The sequence below is a fragment of the Lemur catta genome, chromosome 7, assembly GCF_020740605.2.
Source record: "Lemur catta isolate mLemCat1 chromosome 7, mLemCat1.pri, whole genome shotgun sequence".
Lineage (NCBI taxonomy): Eukaryota > Metazoa > Chordata > Mammalia > Primates > Lemuridae > Lemur > Lemur catta.
In genome coordinates, this window is record NC_059134.1 from 98576864 (window position 1) to 98602493 (window position 25630).

The 25630-nt window shown below is 50.1% G+C and overlaps 1 protein-coding gene across 4 annotated transcripts in view; it reads left to right on the plus strand.

Moving 5' to 3' along the window:
* The first annotated feature begins 12163 nt into the window (after positions 1–12163).
* CD6 (CD6 molecule) overlaps positions 12164–25630 on the plus strand; it is a 40167-nt gene continuing 26700 nt past the window's right edge. For 2 of the 4 annotated variants that reach the window (XM_045558185.1, XM_045558186.1), the window contains exon 1: positions 12166–12386. In XM_045558185.1, coding sequence (XP_045414141.1) covers positions 12326–12386 — 61 coding nt within the window. In that variant the 5' untranslated portion in view covers positions 12166–12325. Of the gene's footprint in view, positions 12387–25630 lie in introns of all 4 variants that reach the window. The other 2 variants (XM_045558187.1, XM_045558188.1) reach the window with 2 other exon arrangements.

Below are 25630 nucleotides of genomic sequence, written 5' to 3' on the forward strand. Positions count from 1 at the left end.
ACCAGTAGAACAGACCCTCCACTGGATCAAGGACCTTGTCTAATTTTTCACTGTTTTATTCCCAGTGACTGCCTGCGTGCTTGGCAAATAGGTGCTCAGTAAGTACTGGCTGAATAAATGAATGGAAGGAGCGTCCCAAGGCAAGATTTGTAGGAATAACATCAAGAAGGCTAAAAGCTAAAATAAACTGAGTCTCGTGAAAGCTGTAGACAACCAGCAAAAGGGTGGGCTTTTAGCATGTTATATCAGATAAGAAGCCAAGCAGTGGTGGATGGGACTGGCTCATGGAGGTGTAAGGTTGGGGAGTGACGGTGAGAAAGCAGAGCTGTCCACCCCAGGCTCTGTTTCAGTTGCTGTCGTCAGGGACCATGTGCTTCGGATGAGGCAGGCAGAGCCGGGAGAGAGACGATGCTTCAGTCAAGCCACCTCCACGCCTCCTTGGAGGAAGTTCATGATCTCTAGCCACGGGAGTGTGGTGACAAAGCACAGGTCACATCAGACCAGTTCCTTCCTCTCTCAGCAATGTCACTAGGCCGGCAGATGTGACAGATGCCATCCCAGAGGGCTGAGCCTTACAAACGTGAGTGCTAAGGTGCTGTCAGCGACCTGTAGCAGATGGTGGATGAAAGGAAAGGTTTCTAAAAATAGTGTGGCCTGCAGAGAAACACCAGGAGAGGAGAGCAAAGCGGCACGCAGAAGAGGAGTGCAGGTTCTGCCTTTCTGCGCAGGCTCCATCTCCGAGGTAGGTGGGGGACAGGGACTGGGAATCACGGGGAAAGTCCCAAGGACGTGCCCAGCTGGGGAGAAGGTGGGGGTGATTTGCCTCTCACAGACAGGGGAAGTAGTGTTCTGAAGGTAGACATGACTGTCACCCAGGGCACGAGTTACAACGATTACAGTATGAGAGCAAAATTTTAGTACAGAGGAGCCCCAGAGCTGGTGGGCCATGGCCGTGACCCACCAGTCTGTGTGGTTTGGTCCAGATAGTGTTTAGCCACATGGTGTCAAGTTTTTGGTTTTGTTGTTTTTTAATTTAAAAATCTTAAAAAATTTTTTAGTTATCTCTTTAAAAATTCAGAAACATTCACATAAAAATCCAGATTTTTGGATACTCCTAAAATTGCAGAAATTTTGGCAACTCTGGGCACCTGCACGCCCACAGAGAGCCAAGTGGCCGCCACCCTGTCTGGTGCAGTGACATGCTGAAGTGGAACTGCAGACGCCTTGGTCGGAGGGTGGTGGACCTGAGCCTTTTAGCCTACATCCAGCTCATAGGTTACATCGTCAGCAAGTGTTCATCAAGGGATCACAGTGAGGAGGTTATGTGGAAGTGGCTTCTGGAATCTCCCAGTTCCTACTGATGGTGGTCTGCCATGCCAGGGTGAGAGATGTCAGGTTTGGGGAGGTTCAAAAGTGGAACTTGCCTAGCCTCTCAGGTCCCCAGTCCCACCTTCTAAAACCCAGCACAATTAATTTACGTGGTTGAAAAAATGGAGCAATGAAATCTTGATCTCACTTCTAGCTTCCAGGTACAATTTCTTAATAATGCCCCATTGCTGTCCTGCTACACTCTCCACAGGTTCTATAGTCACCGGTGAGCATCAAATATGCACAGCCTCATTGCGGCTCTGTAAGGATGACCAGGGTGCGGCCCCTGCAGTGGGGGCAAGGTTATCTTCCAGGCCTAGCCAAGATCTGCCACACACAGAGAACACTTTGGATTTTTCTTACACCTGGCCAACCTCCACCCTGTACCTGGAGGGGGATCCTGGGTTTGAGGAAAGGTGGAAACCAAAAAATTGAGCCACCTGGATAAAAGTACAGTGGCCATGGAGCAAGGAGGGGCCATTCACTGCAGCTTCTTATGCCAGGGTGGTCAATCCCAGCATGCCCAGGGGTGTAGCAGGTGCACCAGGAATGGCACGTAACCTGCCGTGGAGTTGTCCTGCAGCATTCCTGTTCCTGACGGAGGCATGTAGCTGCCGGCAGAATGTCATCGTCTAGTTGTGTTGTTGCAGGACATGGCTGACTCCGTCCCCATAACCACCCTGAGAGCCAGGTGCCTTGAAAGGAGCAGAACAGAGCAAATTCTCAAGCCTATGAGGCCAGAATGAATGAGCAGGACATTCCCAGGGCCACGTAGACTGTGGAAAGCCACGGCCCCCAGTGGGGAAGATGGCAGTAGAGGATGCATCCTTATTTTGTCTTCCCTGTCCCCTTAGCACCTGAGTGAGACCACCCGCAGGTTGGGAGCTGGGTGGGGCTGCAACATTTCACCAGTGATGGTTGTTTCCTATTATCCTTTTATTACATGTCTGTTCTCACCAACCTTTTACAAAACCGATTGCTGTCCTGCCTGCCCCCTGTTTCTGATATCCCGAGGGTCCTGTCCCCAGGTTTCATGGATATTGCCCTGCAACTCTCTTTTGTGGCCACCCACCTCTTTCCCCCACCCACGGCGCTGCCCTTTTTGAGCAACCAGTGTTCCCTGCGTGGCCAGTGCAGTAGCACCTTTTGGTTCCTTTTCAGCACTGTGGCCAGCGAGCTTCAAACCCTGCAAGCCCCCTTCCTGGTTCTCGGGATAAAGTGCCAACTCCTTTGTCCAACTTGAGGGCCTCCAAGACTAACCGCTGCCGAGCCAATTCCTGAGCCAGTTCCCCCGCTGCCCTCTCTCCACGTCTCCTGCCCTCCTCTGCCCTCAGCCACAGTCAGCTTCTAGCTCTTTCTCATCTGGAACTTGGCACATGTTGCTCCTCCAGCCTAGAACTTTCCATGACTCATTAATATTGGTCCCTCAGGACCTGATCCGGATGTCACCTCTTCTGAGAAGTCTCCCCTGATTTCTCAAGGCTGGTTTACCCCTCATAGCCCCCTGCAGTGACTCACATCATAGCTGCCTGCTTACCTGCCTGTTTCTTCCACGGGACTGGAGACTATTGACGACAGGAGTTGTGTTTTCTTCATCTGTGTATTTCAGAGCCTGGCACTACGCCTGGTACACAGGAGACACATCCTCTCTACAGAAATCATTTCTCTAAGGTTGGGTCACCCAAGAAAGGACTCTGTTTAGACCTAAGAGCTATGTGATCTTCAGCAAGTAACTTAACCTCTTCTGTTTCTTTATCTGAAGAATAGAGGAGGATACGAATCCTTACCTTAGAGGGCTTTTGTGTCACAATAAGATAACCCAGCACTCTGGCTGGCATATAGTAAGGACTCAGGAAATGTCTACACCTTAACCAGCTAATAACTGAATTCAATACCTATTTAGAGATTGCGTACCATGTGCCGTGTGCTGTTCAAGGTGCTGAGGAAACATCGGTGAATGAAACAGACAAAAATCTCTGCCTCATGGAGCTGACATGCTAGTGGCTGTGAGAGACGATCACAAGCAAATAAATGTAGGATAGATTTAATGCCACACAAAACAAAGGCTATGATGAAAAATAAAGTTAGGTAAAGAGGTGGGGATGGCAGAGGTTGCTTTTTACATAGGGTATACTGGAACAGTAATTGGTTGTTATAAGTCAGGTGTCCCTGCACCAGCACTGTTGGCATTCCGGGCTGGCTGACGCTGTGCTGTAGGAGCTGTCTGTGCGCTGCAGGGAGTGTAGCAATAGCCTTTGCCTCATCGCAAGGTGCTAGCTGCACTCCCTCCCCTCAGTTATGACAACCAGAAAATATCTCCAGGTATCACCAAATGTCCCCGGGGGGCAAGATTATTCCTTGTTGAAAACTGCTGCTCTGAATGTCTGCTGAGTGGTGTCCCCAAAATAAATGTCCACATCCTAATCCCTGGAACCTGTGAATATTACCTAGTATGGCAAAAGTTTTGATTACACTAAGGATCTTGAAGGGAGGAGCTTATCCTGGGTCATCAGGGCGTGACCCAGCTGTGTCCTAGTGAGAAAAAGCTGGAGGGAGATCAGATAGACCCCACGGAAGAGAAGGCACTGCGGCCACAGCCAAGGGATGCCAAGGGACTCCCTCCACCTCCAGAAGGAGGAAGAGGCCAGGGAGAGATTCTCCCCTACAGACTCTCGAGGAGGAGCAGCTCTGCTGCCACCTTGATTTCAGACTTCTGGCCTCTAGAACTGGGAGAGAATAAATGGCTGTTGTTTTAAGCAACAGACATGAAGCAAATTTGTGGTAATGTGCCACAGCAGCCTAGAAAACCAATACAGAAGGGCTACATCATCACTGGGGGTGGTTTCACCATTGGAAGTTGTAATTCAAGATTCAAATTCTGATGTGCCCTGTGAGCAGAGCACACGAAGCTGGCCAGTGGACTGCAGCCCCCAGATGTTGACGGGGCAGCTCTGTATGCATGGAGTGGACAGATCTGAACGTCGGGTCCTCCTCCTGGAGTCTTCAGACCCAATTGGGAAGGGCCAGGAAGACGAGGCTCCACAGCATCAGGGCCGAAAAAGCCTTGGGGATTTTCATCAGTGGTAAATTCAGGATGCGTCAGCACTTAAGGCCACCCTAAGCCATGTGGTTGTCAAGGTGATGTGACTATAGGTAATTCTTTTTTGTTTTCCTAGTTTTCTAGAGTTCCTCTACTGTAGTTCTGAGGCTTTGATTATTACACAAAGGTCGAAGTTAGCATCGGGGACATCTCTCTGCTAGACCCCAGGCTGATCGGTTCCTGCATAGAGCGTTGGGTTCAGCAGACACCACACTGAAAGGTTCCATGGGAACCAATCAGGGCGGCGAATTGCCTTGGAATCCTACACGTGGGGGAGAAGAGACAGCTGGGCTGCCCCTCAAAGGGGGCTTATATGTCTCAGGCAATGTTTAGGAGAGAAACTAGGGTATTTGAGATGCTAAGTCTCAGCTCTGAGCACCATGGCTCTTCCCTCCCCTCTCAAAGTGGGATCCGTGGACCCCTAAGGATCCCTGAGACCCTTTCAGTGGTCCAGAAAATCAGAATTATTTACATAATAATGTTAAGACACAATTGGCCCTTTGCACTGACATAATTTGCCTAGTGCAAAAGCAATGGTAGGTGAAACTGCTTGTGCCTTTGCATGAATCAAAGCGGTGGCACCAAACTGTGCTAGTAGCCACCGGATCCTTTACCCCCCCACCACCCGTGCACTCAGAGTAGAAATAGGGGGAAGAATTGCTGGTTTTACTTAAGAATGTCTTCAATGAAGCAGTTAAAATTATTAATATTATTAAATCACAATCCTTAGATACACATCTTTTTAATATTCTATGTGACAGAAGGAGAAGTAGGCAGTATTCACTCCTGCTGAACTGTGCAGTATGGCGGCTGCCTCCGGGAAAAGCACTTGTGTTATTCTTCCATTTGCCAGCTGGACTACTTTTCCTTTTTTTTTTTCCCCCCCATGGAACACCATTTTTGCTTGAAACTGTGGTTTTTCAGACTTAAGAATCTGGCAGACAAATTTTTTGAAGATGAATGAAATGAGCCCGTCACTTGCAAGAAAACAACTGACAGTATTTGTTGCCAATGATGAAACTTGAGCTTTTAGAAATTTTAGAAAACTCGCGTCTGCTGCCATGATCTTGACATTGTCCCGATGCTCAAAGTTTTCTGATGGGATCAGAGATGACATCAAGGAATGTGCTTTCTTGATATTGTATAATGAAATATGTCAACATTTGGAAGATCTGTGTAACTCTGTGAAGCAATATGTTCCAAAATGACTGATGCGTGTTATCACAGATCATGCGTGGATAAGGGAGCCATTCAAAGTGCAAAATAGACCCATGGATTTTAATTTAATAGTGTATAAAAGGTCACTGGTATGATTTCTGATTCCATATTGGTACTAACCTTTAGAAACTATCACTTGCCAAATTTTGTTGTAGTATCAGAGAAGAATATCTACAATTATCTAAAAAAGGCTATTTATCTATCCTCCTCCTTTTACCAACTGCATACTGTGAGACCAGATTTTTTTCCGTATACTTCAGCCAAAACAACATATCTCAACAGATTGGGTAAAGAAGCAGATATGAGAATCTACAAAGCCAGATGTTCAAGAGATTGGCAAAAATGTAAAACAATGCCACTCATCCCAGTAATTTTGAGGGGTTTGGAATATACAGTGATTTTTCATACAAAATGTTATTTGTCTCACCATGTAATGAATTTATTGTTGCTATTTTTAAATGTATTAAGTAAATATTTTAAATTTCTCAGTTTTAATTTCCAATATGACAAATGTCAGTAGAGGCACAGTCCATGGTGGGCCTCACTGGGCTCTGTAGCATCCTGTTCGACCCATTTATCCTGTCACTTGGAGGGCTAGCAGCTCTGGGTGGGGCCCAGAGTAAGAGAAGGTGCTGTGGCATGTCCAGGTGGTGGTGCAAGCTGTTGTGCCACCTTGACCATCAGACCCACAGGTCTAATCATGTCAGAGACACCAGATGAGTGAGGATGCTGCATGGAGTCTCTGGAAGGCTCTAATGCAAGAGAATTTGCAGCACAAACCTGAAGTGCTGGACCAAAGCCATTGCTCCTGTAGCAGAGAAATGCTTGTCATTTGAAAATCATCTCCTGGGTTGCTCCTTGGTCCTGATAGAGACTTGTATCTGATGATGGGTCATAGGTGACCGCAGGGCCCTATCACAAGCTGGGTATTATACACACCAGGTATAAGATCCGGGGAGAGGGGAGGCAGCAATCATTGTACAATGAATAGCTTCAGGCCTAAACAGGACCAGAAGGCACAAGTAAGTTACATGGACAGACGGCACCCACCTCTGTTGCATCCGTATTTCCCTTTTAACTCATATCTCTATGGCCTCAAGGGAGCTCCCTTTGACAGAGGAGGAAAACCTCATGCCTGGTTCATAAATGGGGCCGCACGATAGGCTGTTACTAACCAGAAATGGACAGAAGCTGCCCTGCGGCTGCACTCACAGGTGGCTCTGAAGGACAATGATGAAGGAAAATCCTTGAGGTGGGCAGAGGTGGGAGCGTACCTTTGGTCATCAACTGTATATGGAAGGACGAGTGGCTGGAGGTGTGGACATACATAGACTGCTGGGCAGGGCCTGGAAGGAGCGAGACTGGAAAACCAGAGACCAGGATATCTGGGGAGGAGGCATGTGGACGGGCACAAAGCAGGCGGCTCTTTCTGTCTACGTTCCGTTAACACAGAGAAGCTCTTCCACAAGGGAGGCCTACAGTTCCCAAGTGGACAGGAGGCTTTTCCCTTCTGTCGGCCACAGCGGTGCTGGTGCAGTGGGTGGTAGGCATGGAGGCTACACATGGGGCAGACAGTTCTGAGATCCATTTCAGAAGTCTGAGCTCGAGCACTGGCTGCCCGGGGTGTGGCCAGTTCAATGAAGCATCCTTTACTGACTTTCCTTCTGTTCCTATGTCACTCCTCCTTCCTCAATCTGTTCCCTGGGATGATATTCGCAAATAACCTATCTGCAAACAAGCCCTTTGTCCCAGGCTCTATTCCTCGGGGAGGAGGCCAGGCTAAGATACTACCTTATTTAAAATCCTAACCCCTTTCTGGCACTCCTATCCCCTTTGATGCAGCTCTATTTCTTTTCTCCATATAATTTACTTATTTATTATGTCTATTGTTTATTAGGTTTCTCTCCCACTAAAATGTAAGCTCTACAAGAACAGAAATATTTGTCCTTTTTGGTCAGTACTGTGTCCCTAGCACCTAGAACACATGATAAAAGTTGTTCTGAATGAGTGACTAAGTGATTAGTGATAATGTATATACATTTAAGTGCTGAATATTTAGACTATGGTAGAAAACTCTGGGCCTTGGGAAAGACAAGTGTTGGCTGTGGCTGGTTTGGAGATTGTGGTCAGGACCCAGGAGTTTCAGGACTCCGGAGACTGGGGAGTGGGCTTGACTTGGGCAGGGGGCAGGGCTGGTTCAAAGTGTAGGGTCTGATAGAACCAGAGCTTTTCCTGGCAGAGGTGTCTTGTTTCAGCCAAAGCCTTTATGCTTAGACAATAGCTCTTCCTCCCCAAGAGGGTGAATTGCCTGTGGTTAAGAACTTGGGGTTTTAGATTCAGAGCCTAGCCCTACTACTTCTTAGCTGTGGGATCTTGAGCAAACTACCTCTCTAACTTCAATGTCCTTATCTGCAAGGATATGCTAAAGATACAACCTACTTGGGTGGGTTGTTGTGAGAATTGAGGGGAAAAATTCCATGTGAAGTGTTGGGCACAACAGGAAGTGTTCAGTAAGTGCCAGTCAGCATTAAACTTCCCCTGTGCCACATGGCGGAGTGTGGGGTGGGCAGTTCTAGGTCCTCTCTTCCTCTGGGCAGAGTCAGGCTTCCCTCAGTCATGTTGCTTATTCCACTTTGCTGGGCCAAGGTCAGGAGGGAGAGAAGGTCTGGGTGAAAAATACTTGGGTTCTCCACGGGGTGCAGAGCCACTAGGTGCCCCTTGCAAATTGAGTTCAGAAGGTCCTGGCTCCAGGAGTTATAAATAAAAATGAGCTCATTGATGCGCACCCAGCTGGATACATCTTCCAGCTTCCTGTTCAAAGCTTCATGTCCGTGAAACGTGGGCAGCTTGGGATGAGTCATGTCAGTCCAGCCCCAGGAACACTCACGTTACACTGTCCTGCCCCTACTTACCCTGTGCCCCCTGCCAGGAGCACCCTTCTCACCACTGTACACCCAGTCTACCTGCTGAAACCTACCCATCCTTCTGCTTGTCCTGTTCTTCCATTGGATCTCTTTCTTTTCCTCTCCTGCCTTCTTTGACTTTAGGGCAGGCTCCCTCCCCACCCTGTTCCACTGTATTGCTCTGCTGGTTTAGCATGCACATTTAATTTAACAAGTTCAAACGCTAGTGAATATTTTGCCCTCCCACCAAATAATAGACCTTTCTGACTCTGATTGCTCCTTACCAATTCATTTGTTATCATGTTCTGGTTCTTTAGTTTTATCTCATTTATTTTCTAACTTTACAAATTAAACATTTTTGTAATTGTTTTATACAATCAATGCTTATTTAGCCAGGTGAGGTGGCTTGCAGCTGTAATACTAGCTACTCAAGATGCCAAGGCAGGAGGATAGCTTGAGGCCAAGAGTTTGAGAAAAGCCTGGGCAATATATCGAGACCCTGTCTCTAAAAAATAAAAAACAGCTGGGTGCAGTGGCTTATGCCTGTAGTCCCAACTACTCGGGAGGCTGAGGAGGGAGGATCACTTGAGCCCAAGAGTTTGAGGCTGCAGTGAGCTATGATTGTGCCACTGCACTCCAGCCTGGGTGACACAACAAGACCCCTTGTCTAAAATATAAAAATTTTTAAAAATGCTTATTTGATCTACTTCTGTGTTCATGTATTCTTTTGCTCACCATTCCTACTTGAATCTTAGACTTCCTTTCTGGGATTGTTTTCCTTGTTTTTAAAGAATATCCTCTAGAATTCCCTTAGGTGAGGGTCTGTTGTAAATGTTGTCAATTTTGATCTGAAAATGTATCTTTTCAACCCCATTCTTGGAAGATATTCAAGGTTGATGATCACTTTCTCTTAGCACTTTGAGATGTCATTCCATTGTCTTGATATTGAGAAGTTATCTGCCACTCTGCTTCATAGTTCATCCATCTTCTCTCCAGTGGGCAACCGTTTTGCTACTAGAAGTGCTTGGTGTAGGTTTTTTAAAATTTATTTATCATGCTTGGGCTGTGGGAGCTTTCAGGATCCGAGGATTATGTCTTTCATCAATCTGGAAATTTTCCATTTCCTTCTGGAACTCTAATTGGACGTATTCAAGACCTTGTTCATCATCTACATCTCTTAACTTCTTTCATATTTTCCATCTTTTTGTCTCCCTGAGCTCCATTTTGGGTAAGTTCTTTGGAACCATTGTTCAGCTCATATGTTCTCCCTTTGGCTATGTTAATCTGCCGTTTCATCTGTCCACTGGATTTGTAGTTTCAAATATTATGTTTTTACACCATTTATACAAGTACTACTTGCTTTTCTTTTAAATCTTCCTGGTCATTTTTAATAGTCTTTTGTTCCTTATCTATACCTTCAATGACCAACTTTTACCTCTTTAAGCATACGAAACATCCTTATGTTATACATACTGTAATTCCAATATCTGAAGTTTTTGAAGGTCTGATTCTTTTGTTTAATGCTTTGTGCCATTCTCACTGAAAGTGCCTTGTGTACTGTGTTTTATGATTTTTCTGCACATTCCTTGGAACTTTTTCTATGGGAATTCTTTAGGCCCTGAGGGTATTTTCGACATTTGTTCCTGCCAAGTACCTGGGGAACTATAGTCTACTGTAAATTCTTATGTTGTCTCTGGTTGGTTGGTTCTTGTTGTGTTGTTGTTTTTTGCCACACAAGTTCTGTGCATTCCACTTCCAGACCTATCTGTGGCTGACTTGTGGGCAGGGCCATCCAGGGGTGACGTTCCTTTCTCTTCCACTCAGGGTCAAAGCTGAGCCAGGCACATCCCATGTCAGCTCCTTTGTGGAGGTTCTCTCCCCAAGTTCACCGCTGTGGGTGTTGTGTTAGTGCCCTTTGTTTTAGCTGGGAGCTTCTGATCTTGTTTTCCACGTTGCTCAGCTCTAGGATTTGCCCGTGTTCGTTACACTGAAGTTCTTAGCCACCTGGACCCACAGCTGCCTCTGGGCACCCGCTCCTGACCCTCTCTTTGGATTTGTGCTTCATTGTCATTTGGGGCCTCTGATTATTTCCCTCCATTTCTTGCCATCTCAGTTGTACGTTTTTAAAGCTGACTTAAAGTATTTTTTTGGTGTTTTGATGGGGGGGGGGGGGGAGCTCTTTCCGCACAGGCCGTCTACAGTGTGGTCAGGAGTGGAAGCCCAGCCATCCTTCCCGGCCCATTTCAGACTTGTTTCTCTTAGGACCGGGAGACGTCATGTTGTGTTCGTCTTACCCCGGCCTGTGGTTTGGTCACTTGTGTTTGTGCACTACGTGTTCCCTGAGGGCAGGGATGTGGTTTCCTCCCGTCGCCTTCCACGGAGCGGACTCCAGAGTTCCACACAGCGATGTCTCCGCAGATGAGCCCGGAGCTGGAGGCACCCGCGCCGGCCTGCGATGCGGGGACCGTCCACGAGGGGGCGGCTGCAGCCGGGCCCAGGGCGGGGCAGCGCGGGGTCTCACTGCGGGACGGGCCTGGCTCCCTGAGGCTCCAAAACCTGCCGCATCAAACGCTCCAGGTGGGGAAATGACAAGCGACCGATGCAGGGTGTGGAGGGCCAGGGGGGGGGGGACCTGAGATGGCGTCACATGGGGCAGAGCCAGGATTTGGAACCAGCCCCCTTCTGGGCTCAACCACTTGCAGGGTTCTGCTGGGACCACCACCCTGTCTGTTCCTGTGTTCATTCCATAGACATCTATTCAGCACCTACTGTGTGCTCCACAGGGAGCACAGCAGTGAATTAAACACACCTGGTCCCTGCCTCCTTCCTGTAGCTCAGTCCCCTGCAGTGACTGAGGACTCAGCACTTCTCCCTCCCCTTGCTGGTCCTGGGCTCCCTTCCCCCAGCCCTTGGCTCCTCCGGTTCCCTCTGGCCTTGAGGCCTCCCACCCCAGCTGCTGGTTGGAATCCTGCTCATCCTCGTGGGCCCGGCCCCTGCCCGACTCCCACAGAGGAACGCCCTGCCTGGCACCCAGGGGCGGGGGGAGCTGGCCCTGCTGTGCCACCTCGGGGGGCTGTGGCTGCCTTCTGTATAGAAGGACATGTGGGACAGCCACCTCTCAGACCCTTGCCATTTATGTTTCTCGAAGGGGAGGCTTGGGCTCTTGCATCTCAAAAGCGTACCAAGACCACACCCTCCTTCTTCCCATTGCTCCCAAGGTCAAGTTAAGCCTTGGGATTTCATTCCATGAAGCCAGATTCCATGGACTAGGACAAATGGGTCAGTCACCCACTCTTCCAACATGTATGGGTGGAGCATCTACTACATATCAATTCTCCCTTTTGGCCCCAGAAATGAGGCCCCTGCACTTCCCTTCTCCTTAGAAGACCCTCAGGGAAGTGCGTGCGCATGGGTGCGTGTGTGTGTCTGGCTCCTTGGCTCTTGGGGTTCAGCCGGGCTCTGGGGGCTCCCAGCAGAGGCGGCTGGGCTCTCCCCCCCAGCCCCTGTAACACCAGCCTAGCTTCCTGGAGACTAAAACCACAAGCAGAACAGGGAGGCGTGAGAGACACTCGCAGGCTGGGTTTGGTCACATGAGTGTAAGAGAACAGCGGAGAGAAAGACTCGAACTCAAACAGCAAAGGGCAGAGCAGGCTGGCGAGAGGGGCACACGGCGGCCGTGTCACCGCCCAGCCCCAGGATGGTGCTTCCCGCTGTTGGGCACGCGTAGCAGCCAGAGATGGCCCTGGACATGTGGCTCTTCCTTGTGACCGCTGGATCGCTGACGGCAGCCCTCACAGGTAGCCCTCCTTCCCTCACCTCCTGTGCTGGAGGACCCGGGTCTGGCCCTCCTGGTCCCCTTTCTGGTTGTTTTCTCGTGGTCACCTTTCTGGAGCCTATTAGCGAAGACTAAACTCAGGTCCCGGGGAGCCTCCAGCTGTGCCAACGGCTGCTGGGGCTTGGCAAGGGCACAAGAGCCCCCTGAGGGGCCAGGGCTGTGCCTGGACCAAGCTCCAGTCCTGAGAGGCCCCGGGAGCGAGATAACGTGGGCAGATGCTTCGGGTCTTCCCAAGGGTCCCAGGGTCTGAGGAGAGAAGCGTACATTCCACCCTTAGGCTCAGCAATTTCTCTTCCTAATTCTGGCCAACTCTCAGGAAGGAGCTGTGTACCTTCCAGAGAGGCAGGGCCACCGATGATCATATTTTTAATGCCAAAGCTGAAGCTCAGGGCCCACTGGGCTCATGTTGCTCACACGAGAGCAGTTCCAGAGACAGAACTCAGGGAAGCCCAGGGGAGTTCCGGACAGCCAGGCACTGGTGGCCTTGGCACAACCAGGTGGGGTAGTTTAGGGCACGAATGAACAGGAAGGCGCATAAGGGCCCCCCCTTCCCATCCTGAGCTGCCTCTAGGTGCCAAGACACCCTCACCACCTGGGCCAGGGGATCAGGTGGCCAGAAAGCTTGGGACGCTGGGCTGCACACTCCAGATACTTGCTGGCCCTGATAAGCATGGGGTCCAAGCTGGCCGGAGCTGGGCAGGGGTCTAGAGATGCAGAGATCCTGCCCCTCTTGGGCTCTCACAGTTTAGGGGGTGGGGAAACTGCTGCGGAACCTGCAGCGGGGGAGCCAAGTGCTTTCGGTTTGAGCTGAAGGAGACCCGGGAAGACACAGTCAAGGGGGCATCGGGTTGGCTCAGAGGACTGGGTGCATGTGGGGAGCCTCCAGGGGCCTCTTCTCTCTGCCTCCATCTGTGGGCACGTGCTTCAAGTCCCCTAGCCTCACAGGGTCAGGGAAAGCCAGCTGGCTCAGGGAGCGGGAATTTGTGTGCCTTCAGCCCTGGGGGCGGTGGGGTGTTGGGGCGGTCAGCTTCCCCACCTCCTCACTCTGCGAGAGTCTGCAAAGCCCCAGCTCCTTCTGTCCCTGTGCTGAGACAGAGAAATCGCCCAAGAGAGGCCCCCCGCTTCCAATCTCCGTCTTGGCCACCCTCTCCGCCCTTCCCCAGGAGGCCCAGCCACAGGCTCAGGAGTAAGCCAGGCCCGAAAGGTCTGCGGGGGCCCATTGGCCTCCCCAGCCCAGGGCTGCAGCCCAGCTCCTCCTGCAGCCTGCCAGCAGGAACGGGGGCCGGGGCTGAGCGGGCCCCGGAGCCCTGGGTGCCCGAGCCTGGGCAGGCCGGACCAGCAGCCAGCCAGGGGACCCGGCCTGGAACCCAGCCGCTTGCTAGTTCATGTTTTTGAAACTGTGTGGATATTCAGTTGACTCACTTGTTGTTACTAGTCTGAGTTCAATTTTGAAAGGAAACTTTACATCACTATTGTAAATGGAAAACCAGTATCATTTGCTATAAACAAAAGGTAAAGGGAAGCATGAAAATAAATGGTAGCAAAACCCAATTTCTATTACGCTCTAGCAAAAAGTGAAAAGAAGGGAAAGGCCCAGAGCCGCCCCCTCTGCTAGAGGGAAGCGAGAGGGGTGACACAGACCTCTGGCTCCCGCGGTTATTTTCCCCCTGACTTTGCTATGTGATTTAGTGGCATCAAATGCGACCTCGGTGAGCTCTCTTACCAGTGGCCAGTGGCATCTGTCCTACTGCTGAGACATACGGCCCAGCAGGAAGGGCCTTCCAGGTAGAAGGAAGACTGCATGCAAAGGAGCCCCTGTCCCCTCCAGGGCAGATGTGAGGGACACGGAGCCACTGCCCGGGGCCTGCCCAAGCTTTCCTTGCTCTCCACGCTGGCCGGGCAGGCCCCAACCCTGGCAGGCCGTTGCCTTGGAGGGCAAGGACGGCCCCCATCTGCTTGTGGGGATTCTGTGTTGGGCTGGCCATGTTGGGAAAAGGGGATTAGGGCCGCCAAGAAGAAAAAGAAAAGGAAAGAAAAATGATGGAAAAGAGGGAGGAAAAGTAGCCAGAGAAGGAGGTCCATGAAGGAGTTCCACGCCTTCACCCCAAGATCTATGTGCGAGTGGGGTTGCCTGACTCTGCCCTGGGGACCACAGGCTGGTGGAGCCTGGCTCTCCTGGGCCCTGGCAGACCTGGCAGTAGCCTCCCGGCAGGCACCCCCTCCTGCTCCCCTTCCCAGTCCCAGCGCTATGCTCGGTCCTGAGCCTCACACAGCAATTGCTCTGCCCCAGCAGCCTGGGTTCTGGGCTGGCCTCTCGGCAGGCCTTGGTTGGTGTTGTCGAATGACCAGGACTTAGAGGTCTGAGCCCTCCAATGCGCCGCTGGTCTGTGCCGCCAATTCTCTGCCTTAGTTTCCTGATCAGCCAACTAGGGATGAAGGGACAGAGAGAATGAACTAGAAGTCCTCGACTGGGGAGGTTGGGTGGGGTCAGGATACCCCATGTTTTGCCCCAGCCCTGCCCCAAATTCACTGTGTGGCTGTGCTTCTTCTCCGGACCTTGGCTTTTCCATCAGTGGAATGGGGGTGCTTCGGGCAGCCCCTCTATAAGGGTTTGTCCAGATGTGACACTACAACACAGTGACAAAGAGCCGGGCATTTCCCGCCAGGGCAGCGCCGAGGTCTGTGACTAACCCCATCTTTGCTATGGTCGGTGAGGTCCTCAGGGGCTGCTTTTGTGCACTGAAAAGGCTGTTTGTGTTTACTTTGAAAATAATATTTCATTTTTTTAATTAACAAGTTTAAAAATCTATTTTTTCCTTAACTTGTGAGTTCAACATACAAATCACATTTTATTTATAAGCCCGATAATTTTTAATAATGACTTTCCAGGATCCTTTGATTAATATTTGAGCAAATCAAGTGGAACAGAGCAAACTTCTTTAAATAATAAATACTCTTTACAAATGTAGCTAATTAAAATCCCTTAGATCTGTTGCTGTCCAATACAATAGCCACTAGAAATGTGCATTTACAGTGTGGTAGTCCGAACAGAGATGCCTAAAGTGTAAGATATACAACAGATTTTGAAGATGAGTTCAAAAAAGAATGTAAAATATCTCATTACTAAATTTTATGTGAATTACATATTGAAATGATCATATTTTGGATATGTTGGGTTAGCTACATTTTATTTCTACAATTGAGTTTACTTATTCCTTTTTGCTTTTTAAAAATGGGACTTTCCAGGCAGGGTGGTGTGCACCTGTAGTCCCAGCTACTGGGGAGGCTGAGGCAGGAGGATCACCCAGGAGTTTGAGTCCAGCCTAGACAACATAGCGAGACCTCAGCTCTTAAAAAAAATGGGGCCCTTGGAAAATTTAAAATTACATATGTAGCTTGTATTATATTTATATTGGATGGCACTGCCTTTGATATCTAAACAACATTTATAAATATAATGAATTCTATTTTTTTGTGGAATAATAGACAACATGTTCCCAAGGATTTCAGAAAATGCTTTCAATCTAAAAAAACTAACATAAGCAAAATTAATATTAAGTCCTCTTAAATATTCTAATAATGTTTACATTGTCAAATTCTCTTAAATTTTTAACTTAAAATTTGAACTAAAGTCAATTATTTGATCGCATTCATGAGAAACTCAATGGTCCAATGTTCTTTAAATATCACAAATACAGGATTTTCTGCACCAATACACAGAACTCGGCCTAAATTACACTCAAAACAAATGTATAAATACTATGGATGTTGGCTTATTTTTACCATCTGTTTTCTAAACTCTAATCTTCCTGAGTTAAAAGCCACTTACATAGGAGAAAACGATTGTGCCATCAAAGGTAACTTGGGTTGTACCAAGCAGGTTGAAATTTCCATCTCAGTGGACTGAGTTAGGGTTTTTCTGTTGTTTCACCAAAACATAAGATGCGGTTCTCCTGTGCCACTGATGGACGTGCTACCCGCTTTTTGATGGCCTGTGCCCTCCAACTGGGCTGGTCCCTTGACCCTTGACCTCTGGATCCAAGTTACACAAACCTAATACCCTACATCTGCCTCCCCCTCCAGATGGCGTCACCGCTTGATTGGATTAAATTAAACATACACGTTTGCTTTTCTATTCTGATTTCTTTTTACATTCTTGCCAGGCCAGACTGCTTCTCACAGATACATACATAACGTACGACAGGCGTTTGCTTATGTCTTCTGGCTTAGTGTGGCTCTCGGCCGCGGGTCAGTGCCGGATGAGGATGCCAGCATGGCCATCACCGTAGTGGGGGCACGGAGCGGGTGGCCCCTAGGGAGTTGGGCTGGCACCTTTAGAGGAATGTGGCTGACTACAGAGGGCTCCAGAATGAGTGGGAAACGCTGCCCACGGCCTCCTTCACTCAGTCCACGTTTGTAGAACCTTATTTATTAATGGCAGCACCAGCCTCATTTCCCGATAGGAAAACTCAGGAATTCAATTGGGCCCCAAGCTGTTCAATTCTGAGCTATGGAGTCAGCTTTCTCCCTGGGGGCAAGGAGGAAAAAGCAGGTGATCCCCACTGAGGCTCGGAGACAGGGCCTTGGAAGGCCCCCGAGAGCCACCTAGTAGGAAAAAACACCTCACCTCATCCCGGGTACCTGGCTGCCCCCTCCCTGCCGGGACCACAGACTCCAACAACCAACTTTAACACCCATGCCGGGTGCTCGGTGGCACTGAGCACATCCTGGCGGGACTGGGATCCCCAAGTCCCGTCTCCTTTCCCAGCCACCGTGTCCCCCAGGCCCCATCCCATCAGGGCCTGGCGGGTTACCCCGAGCAGCACTTCCTGGGCCCTCATTCCACTCAGCCTTCCAGTGTTTGCCAAAGTGACATTGACCCGACAATTTACTTAACTGCTCTTCTTAACCACTGTTTTAAACTGTAAATACATTTATTTTCGGGAGAAACTTCGTATCTCTCCCTTAAAAGGAAAGCCATTGTAAACCACCATCATGATTATAATGGTGAAAATAAACATGATGGAAACAAAATGATGCCACTAAATTCTAGCAAGTTGCATTTCTGCCGTCCCTTTGTGCAGGCGTGGGGCCTGAAAGCCTAGCCCACACGAGCGAGCCCTTCTCCTCCAAGCCTGTAATTAGATTTTTGGCTGAAAGGGAAATACAGGGCATATAACCCCCTCACCGTGTAATTCAGTGCCAAGTCGGTGATCACTTAAATAATTTCGTGTACCTCTGGGAATGTGCCCCCCAGTTTGGAAACACTGATCCAGAGAAGGGACAGAGCCTGGGGAAGCTGCCTAGGGGTGTCCTGGACATGAGGGCCCCATATCGGGGAGTTCCTGGCACCCTGGGCCGCTCAGCAGGCAGGTTCTCCAGTGAGCCTTGAAGTTGGGGATGACACCCAAGCTCATGTTCCCTGATTCCTGGGAAACTGAGCCCCTGCAGCTTGGGGAGGAGAAGGAGCCTTGAGGAGGGGTAAGGTGGGGATGGATTTTTGGAACTAGCTCTGACCCTAACTTGCTGGGTAAGCTCAGGCAAGTTCCTTCCTTTATCTGGCCCTTGTTTCCTCCCTGGAAAAAAGGGGCAAATTGCACACTAAGGACCCTTGTACTTTATGTATGTTCCTGGAGGCTTTACCGGTTGTGGAACAGGGCAGCCAGCTGCCAGCAACAGAGATCCAGCCCTTAGGAACTTAGCCGTGGGAAAGGCACAGTATCACAACCGCAGCCGGCATCTTGCCATATGTTACAGAATCAGGCCAACTTGGGTTCCGAATTCTAGCCATGCATGATGCTGGGGTTGTTTCTGTGCCTGCATGCTAGAGATAAAAACACCCAGCTCACTAAAGTGTAAAAGTTAATTTAGGTAATGTACCTAAAAATGCACACACAAAACGCAGTGCTCAGAGTGTTAGCTTATAAATGTTATAGAGCAAGGCCAAAGATAATCCCTCACACATGTGAACACAAGACTCGGTGGTTAACCTAGCATTGTTTGCACGATGAGCTCCTTTACCCACATGGCGACCTCATTCTATAGATGAGGAAAACAAGGTTTAGTGAGGTTAACAGAAATGTCCAAAACCTGTAGCAAGTTAAGCGCCAGGACTTAAACTTAGGCCTCCCAGTCCACAGACCAGTGCTTTTTCCACCACGAAAGAGTGGCCTGGGCTGGGCGTGGAGACTCACACCTGTAATTTTAGCACTCTGGGAGGCCGAGGTGGGAGGATCACTTGCTTGAGGTCAGGAGTTTGAGACCAGCCTAAGCAAGAACAAGATCCCCGTCTCTACTAAAAAATAGAAAACATTTAGCCAGGTATGGTGGCATGCACCTATAGTCCCAGCTACTCGGGAGGCTGAGGCGGGAGGACTACTTGAGCCCAGGAGTTTGAGGTTGCTGTGAGCTAGGCCGATGCTACAGCATTCTAGCCTGGGAGACAGAGTGAGACTCTGTCTCAAAACAAACAAATAAACAAGAAAGAATGACCAGGCTTGTCTCCAGGCTGGCTGCTCTCTGAGCTCTATCCTAGTATGAGGTTTCTCCCCAAAATGCCAGCCCAGGCTTGCAGCCTCACCCCTGATTCCAGGGACACCGCTGAGGGGCCTCTGAAGTGCCCCCGGAAGGCTTCTTAGCGACAGAGAGGATTAAGTGTGCTGCCTACCTCCTCATGGCCCTTCCTTGTGGGGTTTGCCTGCAGTTGCCATGCACTCGGGGCCAGGAACAAAGGTGGCATTAGGGAGGCCCCATGAGTCACAGGAAAGCTTGCCTGGCAGAAGGTGCCATCTTTTCATGTTTATTCAACACCTGGTGTGTGTCAGGCCCTGTGCTGGCACCGAGATGTGGGATATGAAGGTTGGCCCCCAAGCACACTGCAGCGTTGCGAGAAAGGGGGTGAACACACCAGCAGCAGCCCGGGATAGACGTGACAACCTGTACAAGCCAACAGTCACTGCAACCACCACCCACTGCCAGAGACTTGCGCTCTCTAAGCACCAGCTACGCCTGTCCCGTCCCACCCTGACAGCGTGAAGGCGATTGCCCCCACTTTATGGGTGGGGAAAATGAGGCTCAGAAAGTTACGTATTTTGTCCCAGGCTAGAGGCTGATGCTGAATTTAAATCCGTGTCATAATATGTCACCACTGTGGGAAGCTGGGTGATGGGTACAGGGAGACTTCTCTGTGCTATTTTTACAACTTCTTGTGAATCTACAATTTCCTTTGTTTTGTTTTTTGTTTTAGAGACAAGGTCTTGCTCTGTTGCCCAGGCTAGAGTGCAGTGGCATCATCATAGCTCACTACAAACTCAAACTCCTGGGCTCAAGCAATTTTCCCGCCTCAGCCTCCCAAAGTGCTGGGATTAGAGGTGTGAGCCACTGCGCCAGGCTATAATCTCAAAATAAGAAGTTAAAGGGCAAAAAAGGATTTCAGACAGAAGGACCCATTTGAGCAGAAACCCGGAGGTGGGATAGCCCTTGAGAGGCCAGCTTATGGGGACCTGGTCCCACAGGTCACGCCAGGTGGGTGGGGCTGAAATTCCCAAAGGAGCTGAGGTCCAGGTCCTTTTGTTTCTCCTGACGCATCCAGACTGGTGTGTCTTGAGGATGGAATGAGCTAAAACTCATGAAAACGCCGAGCACAGTGACTGCTCCACAGAAGGTGCACACGCAAAATGTAATTTACAAATGTTAGCCAGGCAATAACAAGGATAATGGCCTCCAGGGCAGCACTCTGCAAATACGAAAACCTGCCTTCTCATCGCAACCCCAGGAGGTATGAATTATTACCCCCATTGTACTGATTAAGCAACTGAGGCCAGGAGAGGTGAAGTGACGGTCGCTAGATTGCACCGCTAATAGATGACAGATCTTCAGCTCAAGCTTATGACTCCAAACCCAGTTCTGGAAATTGGGCAGGGTTTGAGCAGGGGACCCCCACCCACTTCAAGATTTCTGCAGGAAAGGTCCCCCTGGGCTCTGGGGACTAGTCACCTCACCCACCATCAGTGGGGCTATTAGAGCCGAGTGGAGTCTGAGCTCTTCCCCTCCAGCTGAGCAGCAGCCCTGAGCCTCTGTTTCCCCAGCTGTTCAGCAGGGCCAACAGCAGCCCTCAGAGCTCAGGGCTGCGGTGGGGCTCCCCGAGATGCTGGCGGTGACGTTCTTGGAGAAATACCAGGCTCCTTGGGGTGCTAGGAGGGCCCCATGGCCACAACTGCTGCTGGAACTGGGCCAGGGCAGGAGCTCGCAGGTGCAGAGAAGGAGACGGAGGGAAGCCCAGGTTTCCACCCTCCATTTTGTAGGCTCCTGCGGTCCAGCTTCCTTGTGCCCGAACACGGCAGCTGAGAGAGGCCAGAGGCAGGAGGCTGGGCTGATGGGCCAGGAGGAAGCTGTGGGGCTGGGCCTCGGGCCCTTGGGAGGTGCTGGACATGGGCCCTTCACAGGAGGGTGACCGCTTGCTTTCCCCTGTAAGGGAGGGTGCCTCTGGGTCTCTGCTGCCCGTTAGGGGTAGGGGCACATCCAAAGGTCCAGGCTACGTTTCCAGGCCACCTCTGACCTCCACCAGGACCCTGAGCTGGGCTGGAGTCTCTGGTGGTGCCAGCAGATGCCGGGGAGTCTGTGTGGGGCTGGGGCCGGGGCCCTGGGGATACAGGCTGTGAGGGTGAGGAGGAGCCTCAGGGCTGGGGGCTTCTCGGAGTGCCTTGGGGATCCCATCTGAGCACCCCACTTCCAACGTGGAGTCACCTACTGAGCCCCGTGCCAGGGAGGATGCAGAGGTGAAGTCACTGTGTCCTCATGGCTGAGTGCAAAGCCGAGCACAGCTCTGACTGTTTTGCAGAAAAGCAAACGGGTGAGCTGAGCAATGCTGCCAGTCTCCAACAGAGCCGGGACCAGAGTCACCTTCTGGTCACTGACCTCTCCTGCCAGCTGCTTCTTTCTAAATGCAGACTGGCGGGAGGATTTTACCTGCACTTCAGTCTGGGGATGTTCACCTCTCCCAGCGGTGCCTGGGAACGGGGCTGGGGCAGGGCAGAGGGGGGGAAGCAAGGGGGCAGGGAGGAGGCCCGGTCCCCACTCTGCTCAGCACCTTGGTTTCCCTCCTTCCTTCAGCTAAACTAAAGGAAACACACTCACCAAAGGAATTACACTCCCTGAGAAATGTGTTGCTCTGCCCAGATGGGATTCTAGAAATATCACCACAGCATTTGAGCAGGAAGAAACCCCAGAGAGCTGCCAGTCGTCTCCTCCAATTTGTCAGAGGAGGACAGTAAGGTGCAGAGTGGGGGGTGATGTGCCCAAGGTCACGGAGCAGGGGTGAGGGGTGGTCTGCAGGCCCTGCCCGGGCCCCCTCCCACACTGCCCAGCAGGGCCTGGCGCCGGCCCATGTGAGCCAGGCACACGATCATCTTCACACCCCCACCACGAGATTGCAGGGGACAGTGTGGCCCGACGTGGCCTGACATGGCCTGACATGGACACAGGCAACCCTGGGCTATGGCCCGCCCACCTGACAGCTCCCCCGGTGCTCGGGCTCTGCCATATTCTTCTCCCAGTTTTGTTTTCTGTTTAACTTTTAATTTCAGCCTAATTTCAGACTTACTGAGAAATCATAAGAATCATACAAAGAATTTCTATATGCTCTTTACTCACACCCCCACCTGTTAATATTTGACCACATTGGCTTGGTTATTTTCTCTCAATGTATCTATTTTTTCTATTACTTTTTTTCTGAACCTTTTGAGAATGGATTATAGGAATAATGTCCCTTTCCCCTAAATACTCCAATGCGCTGGCTTTTTTTTTCATAAGGACATTTTCTTACATAACCACAGTATACTTATCAAAATCAGGACATTAATATTGATACAAAACTATTAGGTAATCTACAGACCTTATTCTGATTTTGCCAATTGTTCCAATAATATCATTTAAAGCAGAAGAGATTTCCATTGAATGTGCTGTATTTAATTCTCATGCTCTTTATTCTTTTTTAATCTAGAACAGTTTCTCAGATTGTCTTTCTCTTTCATGACATTGACCTTTCTGAAGTGCACAGTCCAGTTGTTCTGTAAAATGCGCTTCACCTGGGTTGTTCCAATGATTCTTCGGGATTAGATTTAAGTCCTGCCTCTTTGGGCAGGAATGTCGCAGAAGCGGTGCTGTCCCCTGGCTTGGGGTCCAACTCTGCTGGGCGAAGGTGTTGTCCGCTGGGCTTCCCCACTGTGAAGATGCTCTTCCCTCCTTTGTAATCTTGTGGGCACATTCTTTGTCAATATGTAAATATTAATAGTTCTGTCCCCCTCAAACCTTTGCCCCCTGGTAGTTGTAACATTATTGACGATTCTTGCCTGAGTCAGTTATTACAAAGACAGTTGCCTGACAGTGATGTTATGACTCCATCGTTCCTTCTGCCGTTATAGTTACCGGCTTGGCTCTCTTTGGGGGTTCAGCGCATTGCAGGCCGGTACTAATGAGGCCGAGGTTCGAGCTGCCCTCGGGTTGAGCCTCTGGTGGCCACCGTCTTACCTGGCCTCAGCTCCTCTCTGTCCCAGGGCCAGTTATCCCTCCACTCCTACAAGTTTTGCCATTCATTTGTTGAACTACTATTATATGTTGAGCACTGTTTAAGCCACTAAGGATAAGGGACAAAGCCCTTGTCTTCAAGGAGCTTATAGTCTAATGAGGAAAATAGACAAATAAGTAAACACATTTCAAAAATAGTATCATTTCAGAAAGGACTTTGTGCAACAAGGGAAATAAAGCAATGTAAGGGGACCAGGAGTGACAGGGATGGAGATCCAGGTGGGGCCTCTGAGGGCATTTGAGCAGAAACCTGCATGATGAGATGAGCTGGGAATGCTGCGATCAGGGAGGAGGACATTCGAGCAGAGGGGAGAGCAGGTGCAAAGGCCCTGAGGCAGGAATGAGGTTGACAGGCTAGAGAAGATTGCAGAGGGATGGGGGAGTAGAGGAGGTTGGCAGGGGCTGGGAACATAGATCTTGGGGTTTGGGGTTTGGAATTAATCCACGGGAAATGGGAAACTGTTAGAGAGTCTTAGATATAGAAGGGTGTGATTTGATTTGCCCTTTATGCAAATACAATTGTTTAACAAATATTTTTACATCAACTCCTTTTTAAAAGTAGGTTTATATAAACCTAGAAATCTTCTACCACTACCATATCTTTCAAATCAATATTAGTTCGGTAAATAGAATATGTCCACATAAACAAATAAAACACTGAAAACAAAAGTGTCATCAAATAGCCTGCCATCCAAGCCTGAGCCTGCGCTCGCTTTGTTAAAAAGTGTTAGGTGTTAGAGGCTGAGTAGCTGCACAGGAGGTTTGCTGCTTCATGGAGTCACCACGGAAGAAGAACTGGAAAAGGAATAATTTGCTTACTGGGTGATTGAATCCCACTTAACCTTATACCTTAAATTGTCTTCTGTCCCAGACCTGGTTTGGGAGCATTTCACTAACGGGTGGAAGGATTCGGGGACGGTGGGGGGCTGTGTTGTGAGGGAGGCCGACAGTCAGCGGTGGTGAGCGACCCCGACTCCCACAGTCAGGCCCCAGCTGGCCCAACCTACCCCTGGGGAAACTGAGGCCTGGAAAGGGACAGGAACTTACCCCAGGTCACAGTAATGGCTGGTCTCGAGCCTGCCCTTCTTGTCACTCCCACCCAATTCTAGCTGAAAATTCAGACACGATGTAAACATTAGTCACCCTTGTTGTAAGAACGTTACAACCACCACATTAGAGGGAATGCAAAGAGAAAAATCTCACCCAGCATCTGCACACGACTCAGCCCTTCCCCCTGAGGGAGGGAGTTTTAGGGCTCTGGCGCATCGAGGGCGTTTCGTCTCCTCAGCAGGAAGGTGGGTGTGCTAATGGGCGTCGTGCTGGTTTTGATGCACGTTGTCGGGTGGCTGCAAGAACACAGGCTCTGGGGGCTGTGAGACCCACGTGGATTCCAGGCTCCGCCACTTCCGCTGCGACCCCAGGCGTGTTCCCCAACCTCTCTGAGGTACAGCGGGTAGGGCCACGTGTCAGCGCATCAGCTCTTTTGCTCTCGACAGATGCTAAGGCCCTCCCTGAAGACCTCAACACAGCCTCGGAATTCAGTCCCGAGAAGCGCTTGCAGGTTCATAGAGTCTGGGGCATCAGGAAGGGAAGGGGGCACATCCCTCCATCCTGCTGCTACCTCTCCCAGTCCCATGCCGCCGGAATTCCCTAGAAGCTCCTCCCGGCTCTCCCCAGCTCCTGCCCCTGGAGGCAGCTTTTGTGGCAGGAGTGTGTATAGATGCATGTAACTTAGCTTGCTGGGGCTGCCATAGCAGACTGGGCAGCATGACAACAAAAATGTGCCATCCTGCGGTTGTAAAGGCTGGAAGTCCAAGATCAAGGCATCAGCAGGGTCGGTTCTCTCTGGGCGCTGGGAGAGCGCATCTGTTCCCAGCCTCTCCCTCGCTTCTGGTGGTTTGCTGGCAATCTTTGGCATTCCTTGGCAGGTAGAAATATAATCCCGATCTCTGCCTTCATCTTAACGTGGTGTTCTCCCTACGTGCATGTGCCTGTGCCCAAATTTCCCCTTTTGATAAGGACACCAGTCATACTGAATTCGTCATCTGAATGAGCTCATTTTTTCTTTTTTTGGAAAGAGCCTCACTCTGTTGCCCTCAGTCGAGTGTAATGGTGTATTCACAGCTCACTGCCACCTCAAACTCCTGGGCTCAAGTGATCCTCCTGCCTCAGCCTTTTGAGTAGCTGGGACTACAGGCATGCGCCACCATGCCCGGCTAATTTTTCTGTTTTTAGTAACAGTAGAGACAGGGTCTCGCTCTTGCTCAGGCTGGTCTGAACTCCTGAGCTCAAGCGATCTTCCCACCTCAGCCTCCCAGAGTGCTAGGATTACAGGCGTGAGCCACCGCACCCGGCCCAAGTCACCTCATTTTAACTTGATTGCCTCTTCTTTCCAAATAAGGCCACATTCTGAGGTACTGGGAATCAGGACTCATTTTTGGGGGGAAACACAATTCAACCCATAGCAGTGTGTGTGTGCGTGTGGTGGGGGTAGGTGCTGGGTCATTTGTTACTGTAGGTTCAGACAAAAATGTTAGAGAGCCCCACGCTACTCAGGAGTGGCTCTGCTGGCTCGTGACCATGCAATGTCTTCTAGAGCAGCTGTACCAGCTTGGCTCCCCC